Below are 24,217 nucleotides of genomic sequence, written 5' to 3' on the forward strand. Positions count from 1 at the left end.
GGAACTTCCACCCTGGGGCTCAGACCAGATCATGCAAAAGGAAAGCCCATGGGTGAATGAACGAAGTGAAGTAAGGCTACAAGCCCCTTCTGAAAGTCCTCCAGACACTCAGAGCCTCCTCCCCTTGATCAGAAGTTCCATTCCCAGATTAAGAAGGAAAAGAAAAAAAAGAAAATGTAAGATCTCCGTCCAGTCTTAGTTCCAGGGGGCCCCTACTCTGTGCCTGCCACAGTGTATCCTACCTCAGACAGTATAGGAAAAGGGGCGTGGGGAGGGTCTCCTGCCCACTAGCATCCTGCTTTCCTAGGCCAAGGCCTTTACTTTCTGCTAGCTCTGCCAAACCATGGTCCCTTCCCTGGCGAGTACATGGTAGGAGGAATGCCCACAGCACTCCTTAGCCCTAACAAGACCCTGGCCCTAAGGCAGAACTTGTCCCTAACAAGCAGGGCTCCACAGACCATGGACCCCTCTCCCCCCTCTGCAAGAGGCAGTTAGGACGGGGAGCAGGGAAGGCAAGCAAGGAGCCTGGGAAACACACATGCGCACACACACACAGCTCCAGCAAACGCCAGGCCAGGGCCAGTGCCAGCCCCACCTGAGCTCATCACGACACCGGAGGGGTGGGGCCTGCAGGCTATCAGCCACGTGTAGGGCCTGGAGGAGAAGAGGGAGGGAGGCAGGGAGGAAGGACTGCCTGCTCTTAAGGCGGGTCTGGAGGTGAACCACACCTCCGCTTAGTCCTCACCTGGACTTTGAGGAGTCTTGGTCTCAGGAGCCAGGAGGGAACACAGCGGTCTGCCTGCCCTGGTTACCAGGTACGTGCCTTTATTCTCTAAAGAGAAGAGAGGGAGATTCAGCACCTTTGCCAGCCTGACTCATTGAACCTTTTGTCCTCAGCTTTTCCACCTGTCCTGGGGGCTGGAAGTAAAAGCAGAGAGAAATGAGAGAAGTAGTCTCAGGACAACAGACCCCAGAATTCAGCACTTTAAGAGAATGAAATCTGCACCCACTCTTCAGTATATAGATGAGAGAACCAAGGTCCCGAAGCAGGGAGGGTGGGTGGAGAAGGCTCTTGCCCGAGGTCACAGACTTGGGAAGGGAATGGACACAGAACCCAGGCCTCCTGCCTCCCAGCCCAGAGCACAAGGCCTGGCCCTGAGCCCCGGTGCTGGGCTCTTCAGAGGCTGCCAGGAGTCCAGGGGTGGGGGCCATGGCCAGGTTCTGCTTCACTGGATCTGGGTGGAGGGGATGTAATAACCAGAAGCCACTCTTCAAAGATGGGGGTGGAGTGTGAGGGTGGGCTATTAAGGCAAAATGTTTTGTTTTTTTTTTTAATTGTAAGGACTGATAAGCCTTTATTGTTTGGTTTGTTATTTTGCTTGGCATTTATTTATACTGTGATTTGAACAAAGGCCCAGTAGTTAGAAAACCTTGTTCTTCCATGAATAACAGAAGGTATTCAGTGTCCATTATATTGATGTTAGCAATAATAGTAAAAATAACGTAAATGGCACACTGGAAAAGATGGAATAATAATGCCTCGCCAAGTTGGGGAAATAATTTAAGATCTCATGAAATAGGCATTCCATTTGTGGGGGTTTTTTATTGTTTAATTTTTTAACATTTTTTTATTTAAATTCAATTTGCCAACATATAGTATAACAAAATGCTTTTGAGGAGGCTCGGGCTTCATCTTCTGTCACCTTCTCCCTTCACTGACCTGGGCTTATAGTGGGAGGGAGAGAGTAAGTCAATGAAGTGGGAGCAGGGATTTGCTGAGGTTTCAGGATCCCCCTGCCTCCGGAGCCCTTGGAAACAAAGAAAGATATATGAGGTCAACTCTGAAGGGGGAATATATGGAAGGGACCTATGAGTAGGGCAGTGCTGGCTGGAGCCCTCTCTACCCACTACACACCCCCAACATGTATACAAGCAAACACACAACACACACACGCACACACACACACACACACACACACACACCAGAGTCTGGAGCCCCAGAGCCCTCCCCTCCACCTTAGAGCAGGAAAAAAGGAGTGAGAGAAGTGGGCTGGTGAGGGTGTCCAGAAATAAAGGAGTGAGACCCAGCCCCTGCCCTGTGGGTTCTGGTGATGAGTCAGGGAGTATTCAAAGTGAGAAGAGTTTGAACAAGAGCCTGAAGGGATGCCTTTTGCCTTTTGCTTAACCCCAGGCCTGTCCCACTGGGCTCCAGAATCCCAGACGGGCCAGACTGAAAAGTGTCTTAAATCTATGAAGCAGTGACATAGGGTTAAGAGTTTGGGACTGTGGAGCCAAGACCACCCAGGCTCAAAGCCACTGGGTTCAAACCCCAGTGCCACCAGTGGGTGGGTTCTGCAGGCTCTATGACCTTAGTCAAATCCTTGAATCTCTCCAGATCCACCGTAAGAGAAGATGAAACAAGTAAACTTTAAGTTCTGTTACTATTATATCCCCATAATATAGATGGGACAACTGAGGGGAAAGGGTAGCACAAAAGCAGTTTCTAAGCAGTAAGCAGACATCCTAGGTTTTGGTCCTGAGTGATGATCCAGGCCCCCAGTGTGTTCTGCAATGTCAGTAACCCCACCCTCCTCTGCGGGGCCCAGCAAAAAACATTGTAGGATGCACCGAGATCCTGCCCCAACAAATCCAGGCCACTTTGAGCATGTGAAGAAAGAGCCACAGCTCCATGTCTTCAGCCGCTCCCAGGAAGGAGCTCAGAGGCTTATTTCCTTCCACTGCCATTTATAGACACACTTCCCAGGCCTGAGATGTACCGTCCCCTTCAGGCCCTGGCCAAGGAAAGGTCTGGCAACAGAGCCTACAGGAGCCATGGGGGACAAGGGAGCCTGGCTTTTTTCATTAACTTACTGTGCAACCTTGGGCAAATCATATGTCCTCTCTAGACGTCAGATATCCCTCTGCATAAGGAGTTAAGAATTGAAGTCCCTCCCTGACCTCTGCACTGTACCTACAAATTCTCCTCTGCTTTGCCTCTTCCTTGGTAACACTGTTTATAATTGCTCATCAGCTTGTCTGTTTCACTAACTGGTCACAAGTGGCAGCAACTAAATGCAGGGTTCCTGGCATCAGACAGCCTGCGGTCCAGTCCTGCCCTGACACTTGTTGGCAGTATGATGCTTGGGCAAGTTACTGACCTCTCTGTCTCTCCATTCACACATCATAAAATGGAAAATAATAGTATCTACCTCATAGCATTATTAGGAGGAGCTTAAAAGGCTTTATGTATAATATATGTGCATAGTAATTACTCAATAAATATTAGCTGGTATTTATTTAATAAAGGCGGCTGTGAGGCACCCGGGTGGCACAGTCAGTTAAATGTCTGCCTTTAGCTCATGTCACGATCCCAGGGTCCTGGGATGGAGTCCCATATCAGGCTCCCTGCTCAGCGAGGAGTCTGCTTCTGCTTCTCCCTCTGCCCCTTCCCCTGCCTATGCTCTCTCTCTCTCTCTCTAATAAATAAATAAAATTTTAAAAAAAGGCTGTGACATAGTAGATATTCAGTAACTTCTATTGAAATGGTTTTATATGACCATCACCTGCATAATGCTGATTCCATGCCATGCACCTGTTCTAAGCATGCTATAAATCTTAATGTGTTTTATAGTTAAGGAAAACTGAGGCACAGAGAAGTTAATTAACTTGCCCAATATTGTACAGCTAGTAAGTGGTAGAGCCGAGATACAAACCCAAGGAGTCTGGTTCTGGTATGCTTTTAACGAATGAATAAATATGCCTTTACTTGAGAGGAGGAGTGGCAGGCATTTCATCTACCAAAATTATTCAGTCCCCAACCCTGGCCTCTTTCAGGTCCCGGACATTCCTGGTTGGCAAGTGACTTCTCTGGGGTGTAAGTGAGGCTGGTTTGAAGCTAGAGGTAAACCAAAGGTCACTGTCTTCACCATGTCACAAGTGATGTCCAGTCCCCTGCTGGCAGGAGGCCATGCAGTTGGCTTGACTCCCTGTGAAGAACCCAGGAGGGCCCTGCATCCAGCACCCAGCCCCAGCCTACCACCCCAGTGTCCTTACTATACCACAGAAGGCTGGGGAGCCCAGGCCCTGATGGCTCCTACGCCTTACAAGGGACCACCCAGCAGGTGCCAGCAGGGCCCACAGCCTGGAGCCAAAGCCAGCTGCCTCTTACAGTCCCCTGGTGAGCAGGCCTCGGGGACCCTGGAGGACCTTGACTCCTACATCGACTTCTCACTGGAGAGCCTCAACCAGATGATTCTAGAACTGGACCCCACCTTCCAGCTGCTCCCCTCAGGAGCTGGTAGCCCCTGGGCTGAGCCCACCAAGAACACTACCTCGAGGATAAAGAAAGACGAGCCTGAAGCCTTGGGTAAGGACCTGGGGCACAGTGCCAGGAGGGGGTACTTGGGGACCACACCTCATGAAGAAGGACTTTTCTATCAAATCAGAGGAGCAGAGGACAATGTCCTTTTGGGAGGTGCTCTGCAGCCTTAAACAAGTTACTTAACCTCTCTGTTTTCTCTCCTATGTAAAAGATATATACAAGTTTCCCTCACTATCCAATTCTATTTTGTTACTGAGTTTGGAAAAGTGATGGATACCCGCTTTATGTGATTTTTTCAGAGACTTTAAATAAGCTAATATATATATAAGAATTTCATACAATGCCATACATATAATTAAGAGCTTGATAATTGAACCTGAGCCTCACTGCTCTATGATACATCTCTTTAGGTCCTAACCTGGGTCCCCTGAAGCTTTTATAGGTTTAGGGGAGTATCTCTCTGGGAGCACCCAAGCTGGAAGTAGTAGGGTTGGAAAGACACAGAATTCAGTCTATTTAGGGCGGGCCCCTGCTGTGTTTAAGCAGTGGTGTACTGGTAAATGTTTAACAACTAGTTCTATAATGGGGTGAGAGAGAGCCCTGATTTAAAACATCTGCCAAATTTCATGTATACATTCTCCTACCATGGCCAACTTCAAGCTACCAACATGATGTCACCGAATGTAGCATTGAAAGACATGCCTATAGAAGGCCATTACAGTACACATACTATTTCTACCATACCAATACAATAGATAGAAATAACATCAAGAGGGGGGATCCCTGGGTGGCTCAGCAGTTGAGCATCTGCCTTTGGCCCAGGGCGTGATCCTGGAGTCCCGGGATCGAGTCCCACATCAGGTTCCCTGCACGGAGCCTGCTTCTCCCTCTGCCTGTGTCTCTGCCTCTCTCTCCATGTGCCTCTCATGAATAAATAAATAAACTTTTTAAAAAAAAAAGAAAGAAAGAACCTCAAGAGTATAGATAATAGGCACCTGATTGGCTCAGTCAGAAAAGCATGCAACTTGTTATCTCAGGATCATGAGTTCAAGCTTCGAGCCCCATGCTGGATATAGAGATTACTTAAATAAATAAAACTTTATTTTTTTCCAGATTTTATAAATAAATAAAATATTATAAATAAAATATAAATAAATTTATTTTTTGAGAGACAGCTCGAGAGCATGCAAGTGGGGGAAGGAGCAGAGGGAGAGAGAGAAAGAGAGAGAGAGAGGGAAAGAATCTCAAGCAGTCTCCATGCTGAGTACAGAGCCTGACACAGGGCCCTATCTCATGACCCTGAGATCATAACCTGAGTGGAAACCAAGAGTCCGATGGTCAGCCAACTGAGTCATCCAGGTGCTCCTAAATAAATAAAACTTTTTTTTAAAAAAGAGTCTAGATAATAGAAAAATTTAGTAAAATAATGGGGATATGATAAATTGTATTTATCACTTTTGTTTTTTATTGTAAGTTTATATTATATAATTTAATTTTTAATAACATCTGAGTTTAGAAGTCAGCTGGACAAAATCCTAAAAATTTAACAATCAGCTCTTGCAAACTTGTACAAGCCATCTTCAATACACCACATCCAAGGGAATCTAGAAATTCCTACATCTGGTGTCAGTTTCCCAAATAAAGAGTTTCAAGTATACTTTGAGGGTCAAGGAGCAGCCCTATTAGGCTAGACAACTGAGGTCTCCAGGGGTTTAAAGAATCAGCATAAGTAAAGGGGTACAATTAGGATTAGAGATAGGAAAAAAAAGGATTAGAGATAGGGTCCATGAGAATTATCTAATTATATCTATAATATAACTTATTATATCTAGGCTCTGTGCCAAGTACCTTACAGGAGAACATTTAATCCTCCCAATCTATCATGGAATATCTTGTCACCATTTTACAGATGAAAAAACTGAGGCTGATAGACTTCAGCCAGTCTAGCCTAATCACTGGAGTCGGGCAAACATTACACGAGCTATTGACTTCCCTTCTTTGTCTCATATTCCTCATCTGTAAAATAGAAATGAGTTCTTAGCTCAAAGGGGGTTGCAGGGTTTAAAAGAAATAACACTTGTTAGTTGTTTATCAGAAATCCTGTCATGGTGTTAGTCATTATAAACGGTATCTGTTTTAATTAAACATGAGGTTTGCATTTAGGACTTGCCCCAGGATAGACAGAGGGTCTGGGGTGAAGGTGAGGCTGGCACCCAGGTTCTCTGGCGCCCCAGTTCCAAGTCTCCAGCCTGCCTCCTGCCCCTCCCATCGAGCATTGCCTGCCAGGGCTGTTAAAAGAACCACCTCTATCTCCCAAGATCTTCCTGCCTCTTGAGGCCAGTCATAGGCATGTCTCTGCAGGGAACTGGTTGAGTCTAATTACCATTGGCAGGAGCAAGCCCAGGGCTTTAATGTTCATGCCCCAAGGCAGGGGTTCCACACACTCAAGGCCCACTGGGGCAAGACCAGTCTCTGTGGAATGTCCATATGTATGGGGTGAGGACATTGACAACATCCCCTTCCCCCATCAGGCAATGGTCAGTAGTCTGTGTTCTCAAATGCCCTGGGCTCAACCTGCCGTCGTGGGGATGTGTCCACCTGACTCTACGTGGCAGAGGGGTTTCAGGGGATGAGTGGGCAGCCAACAATGGTCAGAGATTTCTGATGAAGACACCTAGTTCTGCCTAGTATCTTCTGATGGAAAAAGAAAATCCTTTCCTCTAACCTCTATCTGAATGGCAGTGATGCCTGGGAGCTCATGACCTCCTGAGACAGACGGCATAGTCAGTTTCCTGTTAGAAAGTTCTTCCCTGTGATCACTGTGATCACTAACAGTATATCACTGTGATGGCTGGCACCTACCTGTCTCTTGCATCTCAACCTACCAAACCCCCCCCCCTCAGACCACCACTACTGGTGACAGAGCACTTGCCAGCCTGTGGCAGCGTAACTGGCTCTGTCTCCGTGGTGAGTTTTCATTGGTCCCAAACTTATCCAAATGTGTGGGATGCCCTCCCTTTGCCTCTCATCCTTCCTTTTCTTGGGGTGTCGGAGGGAAGATGTTCTATAATTGTAGTGCTAGCAGATGTTCACTGTTTCTCTTTGTCCTCGCTTGGCAAAATTAAAAATTAAGCATCGACGATCCTGTTTCTCCCTCCCCTAAATATAGATGGATAGATTTTGTAGTGCATGATCTCAGCATCTACCCCCTGAAAGAAACAGTGGTAGCCTCATTTGACAGATGAGAAAGCAAGGCTCAGAGAGACGTAATGACCCATGATCACACAGCCAGTGCGTTGTAGTGCCCCTGCCTCAAAGCCTGGGCTTCTGGCCCCCAGAGTCTGTGTTCTTAATTCTCTCTCTCTGTGTGTGTGTGTGTGTGTGTGTGTGTGTGTGTGTGTCTCTCTCTCTTCCCTCCCTCTCTCCCTCCCTCCCTCCCTCCCTCTCTTCTTTGGAGCTAGTTTCCTGCTCTCTGGAGCTTCAAAGAACAAACGTGTTTGGAGGCAGCCTGCAGGCTCCTCTTCTCGGCTCCACCTCTCGCAGTGCTCACAAATCTCCTCCAGCTTCCCTGCCCCTGCCTCTTGCTTACCTGCCTTCAGACTTACCCTGGGGGGCCCCCATCTCACAGGGAGCATGACTATTCCAAGCAAACACCATATCCATCTCCGCCATTCCTCCCCATCTTTGGACTAGGCACCCACATTTCATTTTCCAGCAATTTCAGCCAGGCAAGGCTGTTTGCCAATCCCAAGTGAAGGGTGTCTAATAACTGTCTCTCTGCCCCCCACCCACGTGCCCCCTTCTACCAGCCTGGCCTGGCGCCTACATCCACCCAGCACTGCTCAGACTTGCCCCACGGGCCTGTAAACAGTGGCTGCACCCAGGTGAGGGTGTGGGGGGCCTCTACCTTCCCTAGCCACATGCACCTCAGGGCAGTAGCAAGGGGTGACTCACAGCTCCAGGACTTCTTCCTTCCTCCCTTCCCACCCTCCTCTGCTTGCTCAGTCCCTGGAGCAAGCCCTTTGCGATGTTTGGATGACCCAGTGAGCAGGAATACCAGAGCTTCACCTGGTCAGGAGACCCTCCCCAAAGCAGCCATGTACCTTCTCACAGGGCAGGACCTTGGGAAAGGGTCATGAGGAGTCCCTCCTCCTGGAAGAGGCAACCCCCCCCCCCAACACCACAACAGATCACAGAAGCAGAAGTCAGATTCTTCTACTCTCTGGCTATGTGGCTTTGGATAACTCACTTAGCCTTTCTGAGCCTTGATTTCTCATTAATTATATGGAATTCATAATATTTTCTACTTCAATACTTCATGAGGATTAAATGAGCGAATACAGGTAGCATGATTGCAACAGCACTGGCACACAGCACTCAATAAATATCAGCCCTTATTAAAAATTATGCAACAAATGCCAGCTCCATTGCCACACTTTTCTGAGCCTCAGTTTCCTCCTCTGTAAAAGCAATGCCTGCTGCTATAAACACTATAAAGTCCTATAAAAATAGAAGTTGTGCTTGACAACCTTCCAGAAGAATTCACCCCATTCCAAGACCTCTATTCTTTCAGAACCCACAAGACATTGTGCCAGATAGTCTTCTCTTGCTTTCAGCAGTGGGACTCCCACCATAGCTGGACAATGTCAGCCATCTGGCCAATACTGGCCTCAAAAAGCAGACAGGCTAGAGAAGTTCTCTAATGCTCACCAAGAGCCAGGCTTCTGGCACCATTCATCAGTGTCTTTGATCCTTACCACAACCTCAGGAGGTTGGTTTTAGATTCCCACTTTGCAGATAAGGAAACTGAGGCCTATGGTGATTAGGAGAGCCTGATGCCTCCTAGCAGGAAAGTGGCAAAAACAGGACTCATGCCTGGGTTTGTCTGCCAGCAAAGCCAGGCCTGTTCCTATAGCCCTTGGGACAGCATGCCCAGGTCAATCTGCCAGCGGCCCCCTCATCTGAGTAATCCTGCACCCCCACCCCAGGCTAAGCAGACTCAGACAAAGGCAGTAACCGCAAGGAAGCTCAGAGGTCCTCCCCTGGAGCGGGCCAGGGCAGGCAGGGATTCCACAGTCAGAGTGGGCGGGCATTGGTACCTATGCCAAAGCCCAAGGGGGTGGGAAGCTGGCAGACAGGAGCCATAGGTGCGGTTTCCCGCCGACTCTGCCCCAGTTCCCAACCTGGGAATCCAGAGGCAGGACCTAACAGGCCTCTGAGAGGGAGCAGCTAGGTAGCCCCCCACCTTCCACCATCTTTGCTAGAATAGCAGCCAGAACAATTCCCCTCCCCCAGGCCAGGAGGAGGGGTGTCCATGCTCACCATGAGGAAAACCACTGGATGCCCCGTTCCAGGGAGGAGCAAGTCCTCAGAACAAGAGTCCTGGGTGTCCCCCACTGGGGAATGGAAAGAGCATTGGAGTGAGTCACCACCCTGGGGCATGTTGAATAAACAACAATTGTGTACCAGCTAAAAGCGTGGCCTGGGAGGTCCACAGCTTGATCTTGTAGCCAGGCCCCTGGGATCTCCTGCTCTTAAAGCAGAGTTCTCAAACTCTAAAGTGTTCTCAAACTCTAACTCAGATTCCAGGGAGTCCTGCTAAAATGCAGATTCTGATTCAGCAGGTCTGGGGTGGAAACCAAGATTCTGCGCATTTGACCAGCTCCCAGGTGAAGTAGCACTGCTGGGCTGGGGGCCACGGTGGTGTGGCTTGGTGCACACTGGAATCAGCAGGGGAACTAAACAAACTGAGATCTGGGTTCACCCTGGAGATTCTGATCTATTGGCACAGGGTGTAGCCTAGGCATTAGGACTCTTAAAAGATGTTAATGTGCAACCAGGAATGAGAACCCCTGCCTTCATTGTAGGCACAGATGTAGAAACAGCCTTCACATGCCCTGAGCAATGGAGGCATCAGAAATAGAGTGTGACTGGCACACTCTATTAAGCAGTCATTTTAACCTGGGAGGGAGACATTCACTCAGGAGAGGATTTCCTAGTTTTAAAGGATTTACTATGTGCCAGGAACAGTGCTATGCCACCTACATTCATCTCATCTTATCTTTACTGTAACACCAAGAGACTGCATATAGTCACCCCATTTCACAGGTATGGAAACTGAGGCTCTAGTTGGTGAAGTCGTTTGGCCAGGTGCTCTGATAGTAAATGGCAGAGCCAGATCTGAAATGTAGGTCTATCTGACTCCAAGGTCCATGTTCATCCCACTGCATCTCCCCACCAAAGGAAGAAATCACAGGGAGGCTGACTTTGGAACTGCACCTAGGAGGTGGAGCTGGATGCTAATCCTAATCCAGCAAACTTCTCTCTAAGCCTTGGTTTCTTCATCTGTCTAAAAGTGGAGAGACCAGATGGTCTTGAGGACTCTTCCAGCACTCTTATTCTGTGAGTCTAGGCTCCCAGGCTTCACCAATGCTCTGCTCTCTCCCCAGACATAAAGTACATCGAGGTGACCTCCACCAGATCAAGGTGTCACGATGGCCCCCAGTGCTGTTCCAGCCCATCTGTCACCCCACCTTTTGGCTCCCCACGCAGTGGTGGCCTCCTCCTTTCCAGAGACATCCCCCGAGAGACTCGAAGCAGCAGCGAGAGCCTCATCTTCTCTGGGAGCCAGGGCAGGGGGCACCAGCGCCCCCCTCCCTCTTCTGGGGCTCCCTCCTCTCATCCCTCACCCTCTCCCAGTATCTCCATCCCCTGCATGGGGAATAAGGCCTCAGGCCCCCAAGGCTTGGGCTCCCCACTGGCAGTTTCTCCAGGCTTGGAGAAGGGGTTGGGTGGCCTGGCCCCACAGCGGGGCAGCAGAGTGTCTGTGTTGTCAGCCAGCCCAGCATCTGATGTCAGCTACGTGTTTGGAAGGTAAGTTGCTCCCACTATAGTTTCTGATATTGCCTCCACAACACACACACACCCTAAAATCATAGAGGAGGCACCCTGCTCTATCTGACCAAAATCAGAGTGCACACCAAAAACGAAAGAGTGAATATTCTCTTTTATGCCATCACAGTCATTTGGACCTCAAGCTTTCCTCAAGTATTTAGAATATATGTAACTCAATATACAAAAATTTTGAGTTATGTCTACCTCTTGGGAAAAGAACTGATACATTCATGGGGCTCACCTGATCCTTTCCAGCACACATACAATCCATCTCTAGGAAGGGATTTTTTTAAACCTCAAAACATACGGATGTAAATAAAATTGGGGGGCCTAGGATAAAGCATTTACAAAAGAAAAGCCTTCTTATTCTTTGTTGCTAGCAAAGCCTAGCAGGACAGAGTTGCCCAGCCCAGTTTGCTGGCTTCATAGTAAAGCTGCACACACACTCATCCTGCCCAGGAGAACCAAACCACAGGACCTCTGTTCCCTACACCGACTCCAAAGTCGATGTGCCAAGGCAGACCTTGGCAAGAAGGCTGGGATTCCACAGCCATGGCCGTTGGCATGGGCCTCTGAGTTCAGAGAGAAGTCTGGCTGGATGCAGAGCTGGCCTCCTCCTCTTCCTCCAGCTGGGGAGTTCCCTCTGCATCTGTCATGGACATGGTCCAGCCTGCATGCAGGGCTCTTGGGAATATGGGGCACTTGTGTGATAACTCGGTCAGACCTGCCGGGCTGAGAAGACAGAGGGGATCCAGTCCAGCCTAAGCCCACATGACCTGCAGGGGATCAGCTCATTGGCTACTTTAAATGGCCAAGACTCTGCAGTGCAGGGACATTTCTGTATCCTTCGGCATCCCTTGGGAATCCAGGTGGATATGTACTTTGCTCTGGGCTGTGGGGGATGGAGTATGCAATACACTATTTAATCGGAGCTTTGGGTACCCCAGATCAGTAGATTGTGGAGCCTGGCTCTGGCCCCTGTGTGTCCGCTCTGACATCCTAACACCCTGCCTATCTGGTGCCCCTCTCTGCAGCAGCCAGTCCCTCCTCCATTCCAGTATGTCCAGCCATCAATCATCTTCTAGATCCTTGGAAAGCCCAGCCAGCTCTTCTTCCAGCCTCCACAGCCTTGGCCAAGTGTCCCTGTGTACAAGAGCCAGTGACTTCCAAGCCCCCAGCAACCCCACCCCAAATATGGGCCAGCCCAGAGCAACCCACTCCTCACCACTGGCCAAAGAACATGCCAGCAGCTGCCCACCATCTATCACCAACTCCATGGTGGACATACCCATTGTGCTGATCAACGGCTACCCAGAACCAGGGTCTCCCCCATCCCAGCAGATTCTAGGACGCCAGGACTTTGTCCGACCTGGGGCCACTTCTTCCAGCAATTCTTGTCCAGCCACCAGGAGCCATAGCCAGACCCTGCCAGATGCCCCTCTCACCACATCCTCGGAGGGTAAGTTGTAAACCAATACTTCAAATGTTGTAAGGTTTGGTTTGGGGAAATAGACAAAACATCAGTGGGAGTTTCTTTTTTTTTTTTTAATTTTTATTTATTTATGATAGTCACAGAGAGAGAGAGAGAGAGAGGCAGAGACATAGGCAGAGGGAGAAGCAGGCTCCATGCACCGGGAGCCTGATGTGGGATTCGATCCCAGGTCTCCAGAATCGCGCCCTGGGCCAAAGGCAGGCGCCAAACCGCTGCACCACCCAGGGATCCCATCAGTGGGAGTTTCTGCAATAGCAGTTCAACACACTTGAATACCTAATGTGTGCTAAGCACTTTGCCATATAGTAGAGACAAAGAGACAGATACAGTTTAGAAAGAGAGACAAAAACCAAGGATCACTATAGAGTAGAATAAACACAGAAGTAAAGAGATGTCCTAAGTCTTTTGGGACCACAAAGGAAGGGATGCTCCTTTTGGTCTGAAAAACTGGGAAAGCTCCTCAGAGGAAGTGACATCTGAGCTGGATCTGGAAAGTGGATCAAAAGTCTGGAGCCATAGTGAAAGGGATTATAAAGGAAAAGAGGGACCTGAGTGGGGAAAAATTAGAGAGGGAGACAAACCATGAGAGAGTCCTAACTCTGGGAAACAAACAAAGGGTTGCAGAAGGGGAGATGGGTGGAGGGATGGGGTAACCGGGTGATGGGCACTAAGGAGGGCACTTGATGGGATGAGCACTGGGCGTTATACTATATGTTGGCAAATTGAATTTAAATAAAAAAAAATTTAAAGAAGTATTCAGCCAGAGCAGGTGAGGAGGGGCATTCCTAGCAGAGGGAACAATGAGTCCACGGTCATGAAGGTGTAGAAGCACATGCATGTTTAAGAAATGACTGGAGTGTTGGGTGTGGGGCACAGTAATTGAGTAATCTGGGGCAAGATTGAGAAGTCTTGAATACCACACTAAAGAGTGGATTCCATCTGCTAGGCCATGGGGTACTAGCAGAGAGGCTCACACAGAAAAGTTTTGGGATCAGAGGTACACATTCAATAGTTCACTCTGGCAGCTAGCTACGTGACAGCTGAATTGCAGGGCCCAGCCTGGGCAGGGAGAGCAGTTTTGTTTTGGTTTTCATCACTGAAGTGGTCCGGACAAGCTGTGACGGGGGCCTGCACCAGGGCAGGGCAGAGGAGAGAGGACAGAGCCAGGAGACCCTCGGGATATGAAAACAGCAGGCTTGATGACTAACCCAAGAGAGGGAGAAGGAGACAGAGTCAGCCCTACCTCTGACGTTCGCAGATGACGAGCACACAGAGAGCCGGCGGAGACAATGCATTCCAATTCAGACAGCTAAAAACCACAAGACGCAAACACCCTCCTTCCCGTAGTCTGTGACTACAATCGTCCAAAAAGAACAAAACCAACCAGAGCCCAAAGCAGTAAACACAGAGGTTCAGGCTTAGCACCCACATGGTGCACCTCTCCAGAGTAGAGCTCCTGCAGAGCCCCAGGGTCACTCCCTACTGCCCCCTCACTCAGCCACAAGCATCAGGGTGACTCCTGGGGTGGGGGATGATGTTCACTCTGGCCCACGCCGCCATTCAGGAAACCATGTCAGCATAAACAAAAGAAAATGGCATGACAGGTGTGCCTGTGAATCTGCTCTGATCATTTTCCCAGGACAAATCATTTGCAGACTTTAGTACATTTTTTAAATAATGAGTTACCCTCAACTGGCCACAGCACACCTTTTCAAGATGCCAAAATTGAGAACCACTGTTCTCTGCCTTATGGACCTGGGAAAATAGCCATTTTGTTATCACAAAGAGCACATGTACTTAATCTGGTGATATTCCCATCCTGGTTTGGTGACACCCCAGGATATCACTAATTATACCCTGGAGTCTAATCAAATTCTGCAAACCATTCTCAAAACAAAATCCATGCTAACTGGGATCCCTGGGTGGCGCAGTGGTTTGGCGCCTGCCTTTGGCCCAGGGCGAGATCCTGGAGACCCGGGATCGAATCCCACATCGGGCTCCCAGTGCATAGAGCCTGCTTCTCCCTCTGCCTGTGTCTCTGCCTCTCTCTCTCTCTCTGTGACTATCATAAATAAATAAAAAATTTAAAAAAAATCCATGCTAACTGCCCAGGCTATTGGAGTGTCAAAGACCCTCAGAGACTGTTTAGTACACTTGGTCCTCTCTGGGCTTCAGGAGCAAGACATTTGTCCCAAATCAGAGTCAGGAATCCTATCTCCTGACTTCTTCAGGGGTTTGTCTCCCCAGATCTGCTGCCTTCCTTTCCTCAAACTTTTAGTTCATCTTCTTTTCCAAACTGTTATATGACCCCCAAGACACTTGTAGGATTCTAAGGGGGAAGAATGGGTAAAATCAAACACATGATGCATCTTAGATCCCATATTTATCCCTTCTTTCAGTCCACACCAGACAACACTAGATTTGAGAAACTGTTTCTCATTAAACTGAGATTTTATCTGTTTATGACTCATTACCAAGGATACAAGGGGAGACTCCTAGGTCCTAGATGTGCCAAACCCTGGAATTCTGTTAGATTTTGCCTCTTATAGGCAGTTGGAGATACAACAGGGTTCGGGTAGGGTAGGGTGGGTTGAATAGGACTAATGAGAGGGTCCCCCACTCCCCTCTGTCCAGCCTAAAGGGTCCCCCTATCTGTCTCCAGGTCCTACCAGGGACATGCAGCCCACCATGAAGTTTGTGATGGACACATCTAAATACTGGTTTAAGCCAAGCATCACCCGGGAACAAGGTAAAAGGAAGCATTGTGTTTCGAGGGATGAGTGATCCAGGAGTCAAGTCTGGGTCTTGCACTTTGCATCAGGCAGATGGGGCCCTGGATCATGGTAGGGAAGGGAATGGCAAATTGTAAGTCCAGGGAAGGGGGGTATCGTGTGAACCTCATGTCCCAAGAAAATGGAGGACTGCAGCAGGAAGGGTGAGGATTAGACAATAGGAAGGACTTCTCGGGAACACAAGGTGATTCTGTAATGTCTGCTCTATGAAGACCCTATGGGGCTGGGAGACAGAGGGTGTCCAGGTCAGGGGGGTAACTGTCTTTGACCCAAGGATTGTTCCAGCAATCGAGCTGCTGAGGAAGGAGGAGCCAGGGGCTTTCGTCGTGAGGGACAGTTCTTCCTACCGAGGCTCCTTCGGCCTTGCCTTGAAGGTACAGGAGGCCCCTGCACCTAGCCCAAACCGATCAGGTATGCACTCATCTCTATCGCCACTCAAGGCCTCACAGAGGCAAGGGGGTATGGTGGGTTCTAGGCCAAGCTCCTCCGCTACCTCGCAGCCCGCCGCCCGTAAGGACTCCTAGGAGGAAGGGCCACCTCAGCGCTCTCCCAGCTGCCTTCTTCCACCGAGGCTCTGTAAAGAGCCCTTTCCATGGCAAACCTGAGCTGCCTCTGCCTCCTGGAGTCCCCAGGGTCTCTGCTCTGCTCTCCTGGAAGGGAAGAGGAGGAAGTTCCCAGCCCCTCTCCAGGAAGCTCCCCTCTGGGTGCCCCCCTCTGTCCAGACCAGCTCTATTGTGAAGGAACTTAATGTGTGTGCCCTAGCTTATCATGTATGTGTGACAGCTTATCATGCATGATTTTTATCACATGTGGGCCCTGGCCTATCACATGTGCGTGATAGTTTGTCACATATGTGCTAGTTTATCACACATGTGATAGCTTATCATATGCTTTCCTGGGGTCTCACACACGCAACACACTTCTGTGGGGCACCCACCCTGCACTAGGGTACCTCACTGGGAAGAGAGAGAAAAATAGATCATTATGGTACAAGGTACTTCAGTAACAGCCCCTCCCCAAGCTCCAGAAGTGTAGCTCTCATGTAACAAATGGATGAGGTAAATGAGGCTCCAAGAGTTAGTTAATGACCTCCCAGAGCTGGGATGAAAACCCCAACTTCATGCTCTCCACACTATATGCCGCTCTGCCTAAATAAGAAAGTGACCTCTGGGGCAGTGTTGGTTATCACTGTGCCAACAAGCACAGAAAGGAGGACGGCTGGTGGAGAAGACGCAAAGGAGCATTGGGCACCCTCCAGGGCCAGCCTAGGTCCAGCAGGGACCATCTAGTGCAGAATAATAGCCCCTGGGAAGGAGTCAGTGGGGGAGAGAGAAATCAGGCTGAAGAATTAAGATCTGATCTCAGCAGGCATTGGAACCATCCACCATCCCTGGTAGCTCTTGAGACCAAGAGGAAGATCTCCAGAGAAGAGAATTACTGGACGCAGAAGCCTTTGAGCAAACACATTGGCACCTCCTTTGCAGGAGGCCTTGACAATAGGGTTCCTACTGGCAGTCCCACCCAGAGGCTGGGGGATGAACAAGTTACTGTCCAGATGGACCAGGAGGAAGCTAGTCAGAGAATGAGTTGGTTGGTGTTTGGCCAACACTGGACTCTAGAACTCCCATCCATCCACACTGTCTTCTGCCTTTGTCCAGGTGAGGACAACAGTGACCTCATCCGCCACTTCCTCATCGAGTCTTCCGCCAAAGGGGTGCATCTCAAAGGAGCAGATGAAGAACCCTACTTTGGTGAGCCTCTCCAGCCTACAGGCCGCTAGGTGGGCGCCACCTTTCCAGGCTGGGAGACTGGTCCTGGGAAGGGCTTCTCACACAGGATGGCCTGTTTCCTTGCAGGGAGCCTCTCTGCCTTTGTGTGCCAGCATTCCATCATGGCCCTGGCCCTGCCCTGCAAACTTACCATCCCACAGAAAGGTAGGTCTGGGCCCCAAAAAGGCAACACCAGGGCACTAGGCCTCTCTATTCTTACTAGAAAGGCTCCTAGTAGTCACGTCTCACTTTATTTATGTATTAGTATCATGGTTAAAAGTGCTTTGTCTGGAATCCATCAGTATCTCCTGATTGAGAATTTGAGAATGTCCAACCTCTCTGAGCCTCTGTTTCCTCCTCTATGAAATGGGGACAGCTGTCATCATATCTCCTTACAGGATTAGTTGGGGGTTAAATGATTGGGTCCAGATGAGGCTCTTATCACTGAGTACATGTTTGATAAATAGGAGCTTTCTTTCATAGGATGGAAGGAGCATAAATCAGCTGGTTTGGAAAGGTTTCGGGTATTTTTTTCTTCCAGGTCCAACCTTTATTGGGCACTCCCTTGTTACTCATCCCTCACCACAACTGTGTCAAATAGGTGTTATCTCCTATTTCACAGATGAGAAAAGGAGGGCTCGAGGGGCTGAATAAATTGCCCAAAGGCACACAGATAAGACCTGGAACCAAGATCAGAAAGAAAGCTGCAAGACTAGCCAGAGTAGATGATCTCAGGATGTGCAGGAGGAGCAGCAAAAGGATCTGGGAGTGGAGTCAGGGCAGGGAGAGCCCCGGTGTGGTGATGGGGAGCCTCCCTACTTTCTGCAAAGAAAGGCCTGTGTTTGGGATGGGGTCCGAAAGAAGGAAGGAGGTCAGAGGCTTCTGAGGACCAGGTAACTGCAGTAGTCCAGAGGCTAGGGGAGTGAGGAGGGGAAGGAGGGATCAAAAGGCTTACAAGTGAGGCATCTGGGTTGCTGCAAGTGGCCCTGTTTGTCTAATTACGGTAATCACATCAGTTTTCTCAAGGGCTTGCTTCCTGGAGGTGGGGGCAGAGGTGGGACATGTTCAAAGGGATTTATGTTCCTATAAGAAGAGTCCTGTTCACTCTGCCCCCACCCCCTCTGGGGCCTGTTCCTTTGCTTTGGCTCAGAATTGGGAGGTGGAGATTCCTCAGACCCCACTACAGACAGCCGAGCCTCCTGCCTGAAGAAATCTGCAGGTGAGTGGCATGGGGGCGGCTCCAGGCTTGGCTGTGCCTCTGGAGAGTACTTCCCGGCCCCACGCACACACATGCCCATGCGAGTCTACACATGTTCCCATTACAGCTTTGTTTCTTCATCCTTAATAAGGTGCCCTACAGTCCTCCCCATCCCTATAAACTAGAGGTGGAAGGCTGCAGTCTGGAGTGGGGGGGTGCAGGGGGGATGGGGGAGTGGCAGGAGAGAAGGAGGTTAGTAAGGCTTATACCCTGTCCTGCACACACATGCACACATGTGGATGTGCTGGGGTCTCTCTGGTTCTGAGATACCTGCCCTAGAGGTGATCTCTAGGATTGGGGTTCTCTGTGGAGTGTCATGTCCAAGTCTTGGGAGTCTCTACAGGGGAAAAGTTGCTCCTGTTCCATCCAGAGGCGAGGCACAGATCAGTACTTGTCTGAGTGACAGCTCCTACAATGGGCCCCCTCCCCATTCTTGTCTTCACCTTCTCTTGACAATGAACAACCAAGGCTCCAGGGTAGGTAGAGGTGGAGGCAGTGCCAACCATGCTTCTAGACAGAAGGAAAGTTTGCCTGGACATCCCTACACATAGGACAACAGCCCCTCCTTTACTCTACCCTAGAAGGCCAGAGGCCAGAGCAAGGCAAAGCAACAGATGCTTCTAAAGTCCTCTGGGGTTGGCCTCAAATTGCAGTCACCTACACACCCGTGCCTGCCTGCCTTCTGCCTGCCTCATGGCTCAGAGGAACCCCACTGGGTCCATGAAGAAGGAAGAGCCCTGACACCTGGCTCTGGGTAGAGGGAGGACCAGGGTGTGGGTGACCCCACCTACCCCTGCATGGTGGATCCTGGCAAGGCCCAAACACAGCATTTACATCCCACAGGCTGCCATGCCCTGTACCTGACCTCCGTGAGTGTAGAGAGCCTGAGTGGAGCCCTGGCCGTGAGGAAAGCCATCTCAACCACCTTTGAGAGAGACGTCCTCCCCACACCCACCGTGGTCCACTTCAAAGTCACTGAGCAAGGCATCACGCTGACTGATGTCCAGAGGAAGTAAGGGACTTCCCTTGCCCTGGGGCTGCTGGGCTGGGCAGGGGGATCTGAATGGGATGGCTGAGATGGCTGTGGATCAGTAATGACGGTAGGATTCAGGATCCTGGACCCAATGTGGTCAGTGACCTGCTAAGTGACTCCAGACAAGTTCTCCACTTTCTCTGGGCCTCACACCAATGACCTCCTACCAAAGTCTCCCTTCCCTGTGACCAGTGGAGTTGAAATTAACCAGTATGCATTGGGCACTGGTTAAGTCTGCATCCACTGATGGAACAGCTACAGGAGGCCAGACTCTGGCTGCCCACTGGGACACAATGGATGAGATCACTCCTTCCCCTGCTCAGGCTCAGGGCTTCACAGTATAGCAGGAGCCCTAGAGCAGGTTCCTCTAGGAACAAGATAAGCAAGATGTCATTCCCATCCTCAAGCAGTCGAATAACATAGTGGGCGGGGAGCAGGGAGACGATAGAAAACCTGAAGATTCGGGACACAAGGCAGATTCATTCCAAGAAAAGAGAAGTGCAAACATGTGCCCCATGGCCCAGCAGTGGGAACAGTCACAGGAGGCTTTAAGGGGTCTGAGAGGCTTCTTGGAGAGCAGAGCATCTGACCTTTGGGAGAGCTGAAGAGGATGGAGGTAAAATGTGGCACCAGGACAGGCTCCCATCAGCTATCCTTCTCCCCCTGCCCCTTCCAGGGTGTTTTTCCGGCGCCATTACCCCCTCGCCACCCTCCGCTTCTGTGGCATGGACCCTGAGCAACGGAAGTAAGTTCAAGGCTGGGCCAAACTCAGCCATGTGGGACCTAGCTGCCCACTGAGGTTTCTTGCTGACTCTGGGACTGGGATCACAGATAAAGCCTGTGACCCTTGAGGGGCCAGGACCAACAGGATGAGGGGAGGGCGGGACCTGGTGGGGTGTGGACACAGCTGGCCATTGTCTCCTGCTGCTCAGCCAGAGTTCTGTGAAATGCAGAGAAGCCTCAGTACTCATCACTGTCCATCTCTTTTTCCCCCAGGTGGCAAAAGTACTGCAAGCCCTCCTGGTAAGGCCTTCATGTGCACTGTCAGCCACCTTACAAGTTTCCCTGGGCCATAGCCTGGGACCCAGCAAGGGGAGGAACTTAAGGAAGGAGGGAGGCCATGTCCTGACCTTAAGACAGCCCATGGTTTTGATGGGGGTGGCACAGGCCCCAGTCCTCAGAAAGCCTCCAGTCTGAAGAAGGAGACATGAGCCTGGGAGCCCTTGGTCTTATGTAGGAGGCACAGGTTCTGACCACAGGGAGTCTTATCTATGAGGATGCCCCAGTCTGATGGCCAAGACACATCCTTGCCCTCAGAAAGCTTCCACTCTGATGAGGAATTCACAGGTCCTATCCTCAGAGAGCCCTCATTCAAAAGGAGGGAAAACTAGATCTTGAACTCCGAAATCACCCAGTCTGACAGAAGAGACATATCTGACCCTCAGAGAGCTGAGCAAGGGACAGGGAGGAGCACTATATTAGTGGAGATCACCTCTGCCAGTCTCTCTGGGTCATCTCACTCAGGCTATTCTCTCTCACCAGGATCTTCGGGTTTGTGGCCAAGAGCCAGACAGAGTCACAGGAGAATGTGTGCCACCTGTTCGCGGAGTACGACACGGTCCAGCCAGCCTCCCAGGTCATCAGCCTGGTGGGTACTCTGCTGCAGGACACAGAAAGAATGTAGAGGGAGGGAGCTTCCTGTGCACCTTCCCAGACATCCCAAGGGGCTGGAACCCCTGAATGGGAGCCGTGGCCACACTAATGAGCCAATTTATTGGACTGGAGGAGAATGATACCAAGTGGAAACCCTATGACCTTCAGCAGTGACCTTCATCCAGACCAAACTGTGTCTAAGTTTCCTCAACCATAAAAAGAGGCCAATAGACAAGAGCAGCTATTCTTCTCAGACTTTGACAGGCATCTAAACAAGCTTCTTGTGATTCTGAAGCACACCCACATCTGAGGACCCCTGACTCCATCAACTTGGACACTACCAGCACAGCAGCCTGAGTTAGAGACCTGGACTCTGTCATGGCAAATAGCAAGTGTTGGATCAGGACCCATGGGCTCCTAGTCCACGGCTGACCTGAGAGAGATGACGTGCAAGGATTGACAAAGGAGGGGTGGACATACTCAACTTCCCTCCATATCTGTTCCTTTCCCTGCTTCTGTAATGGCTTCTTGGGCAGCTGTTCCCAGGACAAAGCAGGATTGGCCCAACCTGGATTCTTAGGCCAATGTGGCCATAGTTGTCAGGATAGCTTAGAAAGGGGGAACTGGTCCCCAAGGTCAGAGACCACCCAGCTACCCTCACATTCTTGATGTCTAGCCTTTGCCATTGCAAATGAGTATCAGCCCCATCTTTTCTTTCAATTTTTTGGTAAGTAAGGGTCCTCCAGCTGGTGTCACAACTGCCCTCATGTTACTTTTGTAACCCACAGGAGGGAGGTGGGGGCAGGGAGACCTCCTGCTCTCTAGAGCAGACACAAGGGTCAGCTTTCTCTGGTTCTGTCTCAGCTCCAGCCTTGCTGAGTGCCCCCTGCTCCCCAAAACACACACATAGACACATAGACAGGCACAGCAGTAGGGCGTCTACTGGCCTCACAACCACACAGGGGCAGCAGAGAGTCATGAATACAAACAGGCAGTCAACTCAAGAGGTTTGGAGAATCTGGGCGGTCTTTTCCCCACCCCCACTTCCATCAAGACTCCCAAGAAGCTGGAATAGTTTGTCTAACAGGCCTGGGGTCCTAAGAAAATCACACCATGAGGATGGAAGAGGAGGCTCAGAGAAGAGGCCCACTTTTGTTCTATAAGGAGCAAGTGCCCGCCCCCTCCCAGCTGTAGGCCCTGCCACAGCATCATTGTCATTATCTTTGGCCATAGTTGGGTCTGACAGATTATATGATTTCAACCCAGGAAGCCAAACCGTACTGAAGCTGCCCTAGAGCAGCCCACTCAGGCTGTGCTAGAGAGTACAGCACACTAGACAAGTTCTCAAGGTCATATTCAGGAAGGAGAGCCCCCCCTCCTTGTACCCATGAGTGCCTGTGTAGTTCCCATGGAAAATAAAGTGTCTGTCTTGGCATCACAGTTGATTCTAAGGCATTCAGGACTGCCCACTCAGAGGTAGAGACCTGAACAGAGAGGAGCCCTGAGTTGGCAGGTGGTGGCATATCTTAAAGAAGACTGCATATGCCACACTCCCTCCTAAACCCCTGCCACAGCAGTACGGCCTCCATGGGCTTCCCTTCATAAACCATCTCAAACCATTCCATGTACCCCACATGGCCCGCACATGCGGTTTTCTCCTTTGTAACTCCTCGCCTGCCATTCTGCTAGGAAGACAGAGATCTGAGCTCTCACCTGTGTCCCAGGGCTGAAGGGGAGTCTATGTGGCCCCCCTGACAGGTTCCAAGGTTTCACTCAGGCTCCATGAGGAACGAGGAGAGGCAGGTGAAACATTGGCAGGAGTCGGGAAGAGTCTCTGAACCCAGATGAGCCCTGAGCTACCAGTCCAGCCCTAGAGAACCAGACAGTGGCTTCATCATCCCACCCTGAGCCTGAGTGGTAGTTCTACCACTAGCTTCTGCCAGCCGGCCATCCAAGTCGTGCCAAGTGGTATAGGAGGGGCCTCAAGAAATCCACTTTCCTAAGGAGCCTTAGGAAGGGGAGCTGCTGCTTCTGTTGAGGCCCAGCTCTGTGACCCAGTGGCAGGAGCTGCTGCTTCTGTTGAGGCCCAGCTCTGTGACCCAGTGGCAGGAGCTGCTCTGCCTGGAGGGCCTGCAAAGAGACCCTCCTAATGGCTTTAAATCGCTGTTGAGGAGCCCCACCACCCCACCCACTACCAAACTTTGATTCCAGCCTCCCACCCCAACCCCCCTCGACCTGGCTGTGGACCAAGTCACTGGACTCATAACACTCTGCTGCATTTACCACAGCTCATCTTTCCTCCAGGAAGATTTAACAAAGAACTTGACTTAGACTTTTGCTGATGGGCAGAGCAGCCAGCCCAACAAGGATAAATGGGGTGGGGAGCAGAGGGGAGGAAGGACAGCCCAGAGGGGAGGGGCCTTCACACCCCAAGTTCTGGAGGTCCTGGGCCTTACAGCCCTTGGTCTAAAGACTCCCTCACCAGTACTTTCCAGTGTCATCCCTCCCAACTTTCCATCCCTCCTCATCCTGCAGTCTACACACACACCCTAAACAACCCGCCACCCCTTTTCCCCTTCCTCCCACCCCCAGGTTCTCCTCTCCTTCCTCACCTTTCTCCAACTCATTCTTTCTTGACCCACCTGCCCTCAAAACCATCCTCTCCCTCTTTCCAGAAAACCCTTCCTCTCTCTCAGTCTTGTCCCATGTAATTTCTTTCCCCACATCCTTTTGGCCCCAGGTGGCTACACCCACAGCAAAGCCCAGCTTGAGTAGATGGGAAGTGAGAGAGTAAGCCGCCTGCACTGCCAACCACTTTTCAAGTCTCAGATTGCCATCCTCTCTGAGTCCTGCCTCCTTTCTGGCTACAGAGCCACCTCCCCTGAAGGCTGAAGCACCCTCCCCACCCCTGCCACCTCCCCCACACTCATCTGTCTGCTTACCTCAGCCTCAACCTCCTGTCCTTAACTCTCAAGCTCTCCAACAGGCTGAGGGATTAGAACCAG

At 50.4% G+C, this 24,217-nt stretch overlaps 1 protein-coding gene across 1 annotated transcript; it reads left to right on the top strand.

The window, feature by feature from the left end:
• Window positions 1-656: 656 nt before the first annotated feature.
• Window positions 657-22,652, top strand: TNS4 (tensin 4). The gene is made up of 13 exons (XM_035721367.2): window positions 657-815; window positions 3,835-4,366; window positions 10,771-11,194; window positions 12,250-12,674; window positions 15,370-15,456; window positions 15,785-15,910; window positions 17,158-17,250; window positions 17,356-17,433; window positions 18,419-18,487; window positions 19,370-19,538; window positions 20,236-20,304; window positions 20,556-20,582; window positions 21,102-22,652. Exons 2-13 carry the CDS (start codon window positions 3,928-3,930, stop codon window positions 21,241-21,243), a joined length of 2,148 nt encoding a protein of 715 aa, XP_035577260.2. The 5' UTR covers window positions 657-815; window positions 3,835-3,927; the 3' UTR covers window positions 21,244-22,652.
• Window positions 22,653-24,217: the final 1,565 nt, after the last annotated feature.

This window comes from Canis lupus, chromosome 9, assembly GCF_003254725.2.
Source record: "Canis lupus dingo isolate Sandy chromosome 9, ASM325472v2, whole genome shotgun sequence".
Classification (NCBI taxonomy): domain Eukaryota; kingdom Metazoa; phylum Chordata; class Mammalia; order Carnivora; family Canidae; genus Canis; species Canis lupus.

Bases quoted from the DNA above. Each gene is read 5' to 3' on its own strand.
- TNS4 (XM_035721367.2), top strand. From the start codon at position 3,928: ATGTCACAAGTGATGTCCAGTCCCCTGCTGGCAGGAGGCCATGCAGTT. The intron at 12,675-15,369 runs GTAAGTTGTAAA...ATCTGTCTCCAG, and splicing joins TCTCACCACATCCTCGGAGG to GTCCTACCAGGGACATGCAG. The intron at 17,434-18,418 runs GTAGGTCTGGGC...GCTTTGGCTCAG, and splicing joins ACTTACCATCCCACAGAAAG to AATTGGGAGGTGGAGATTCC.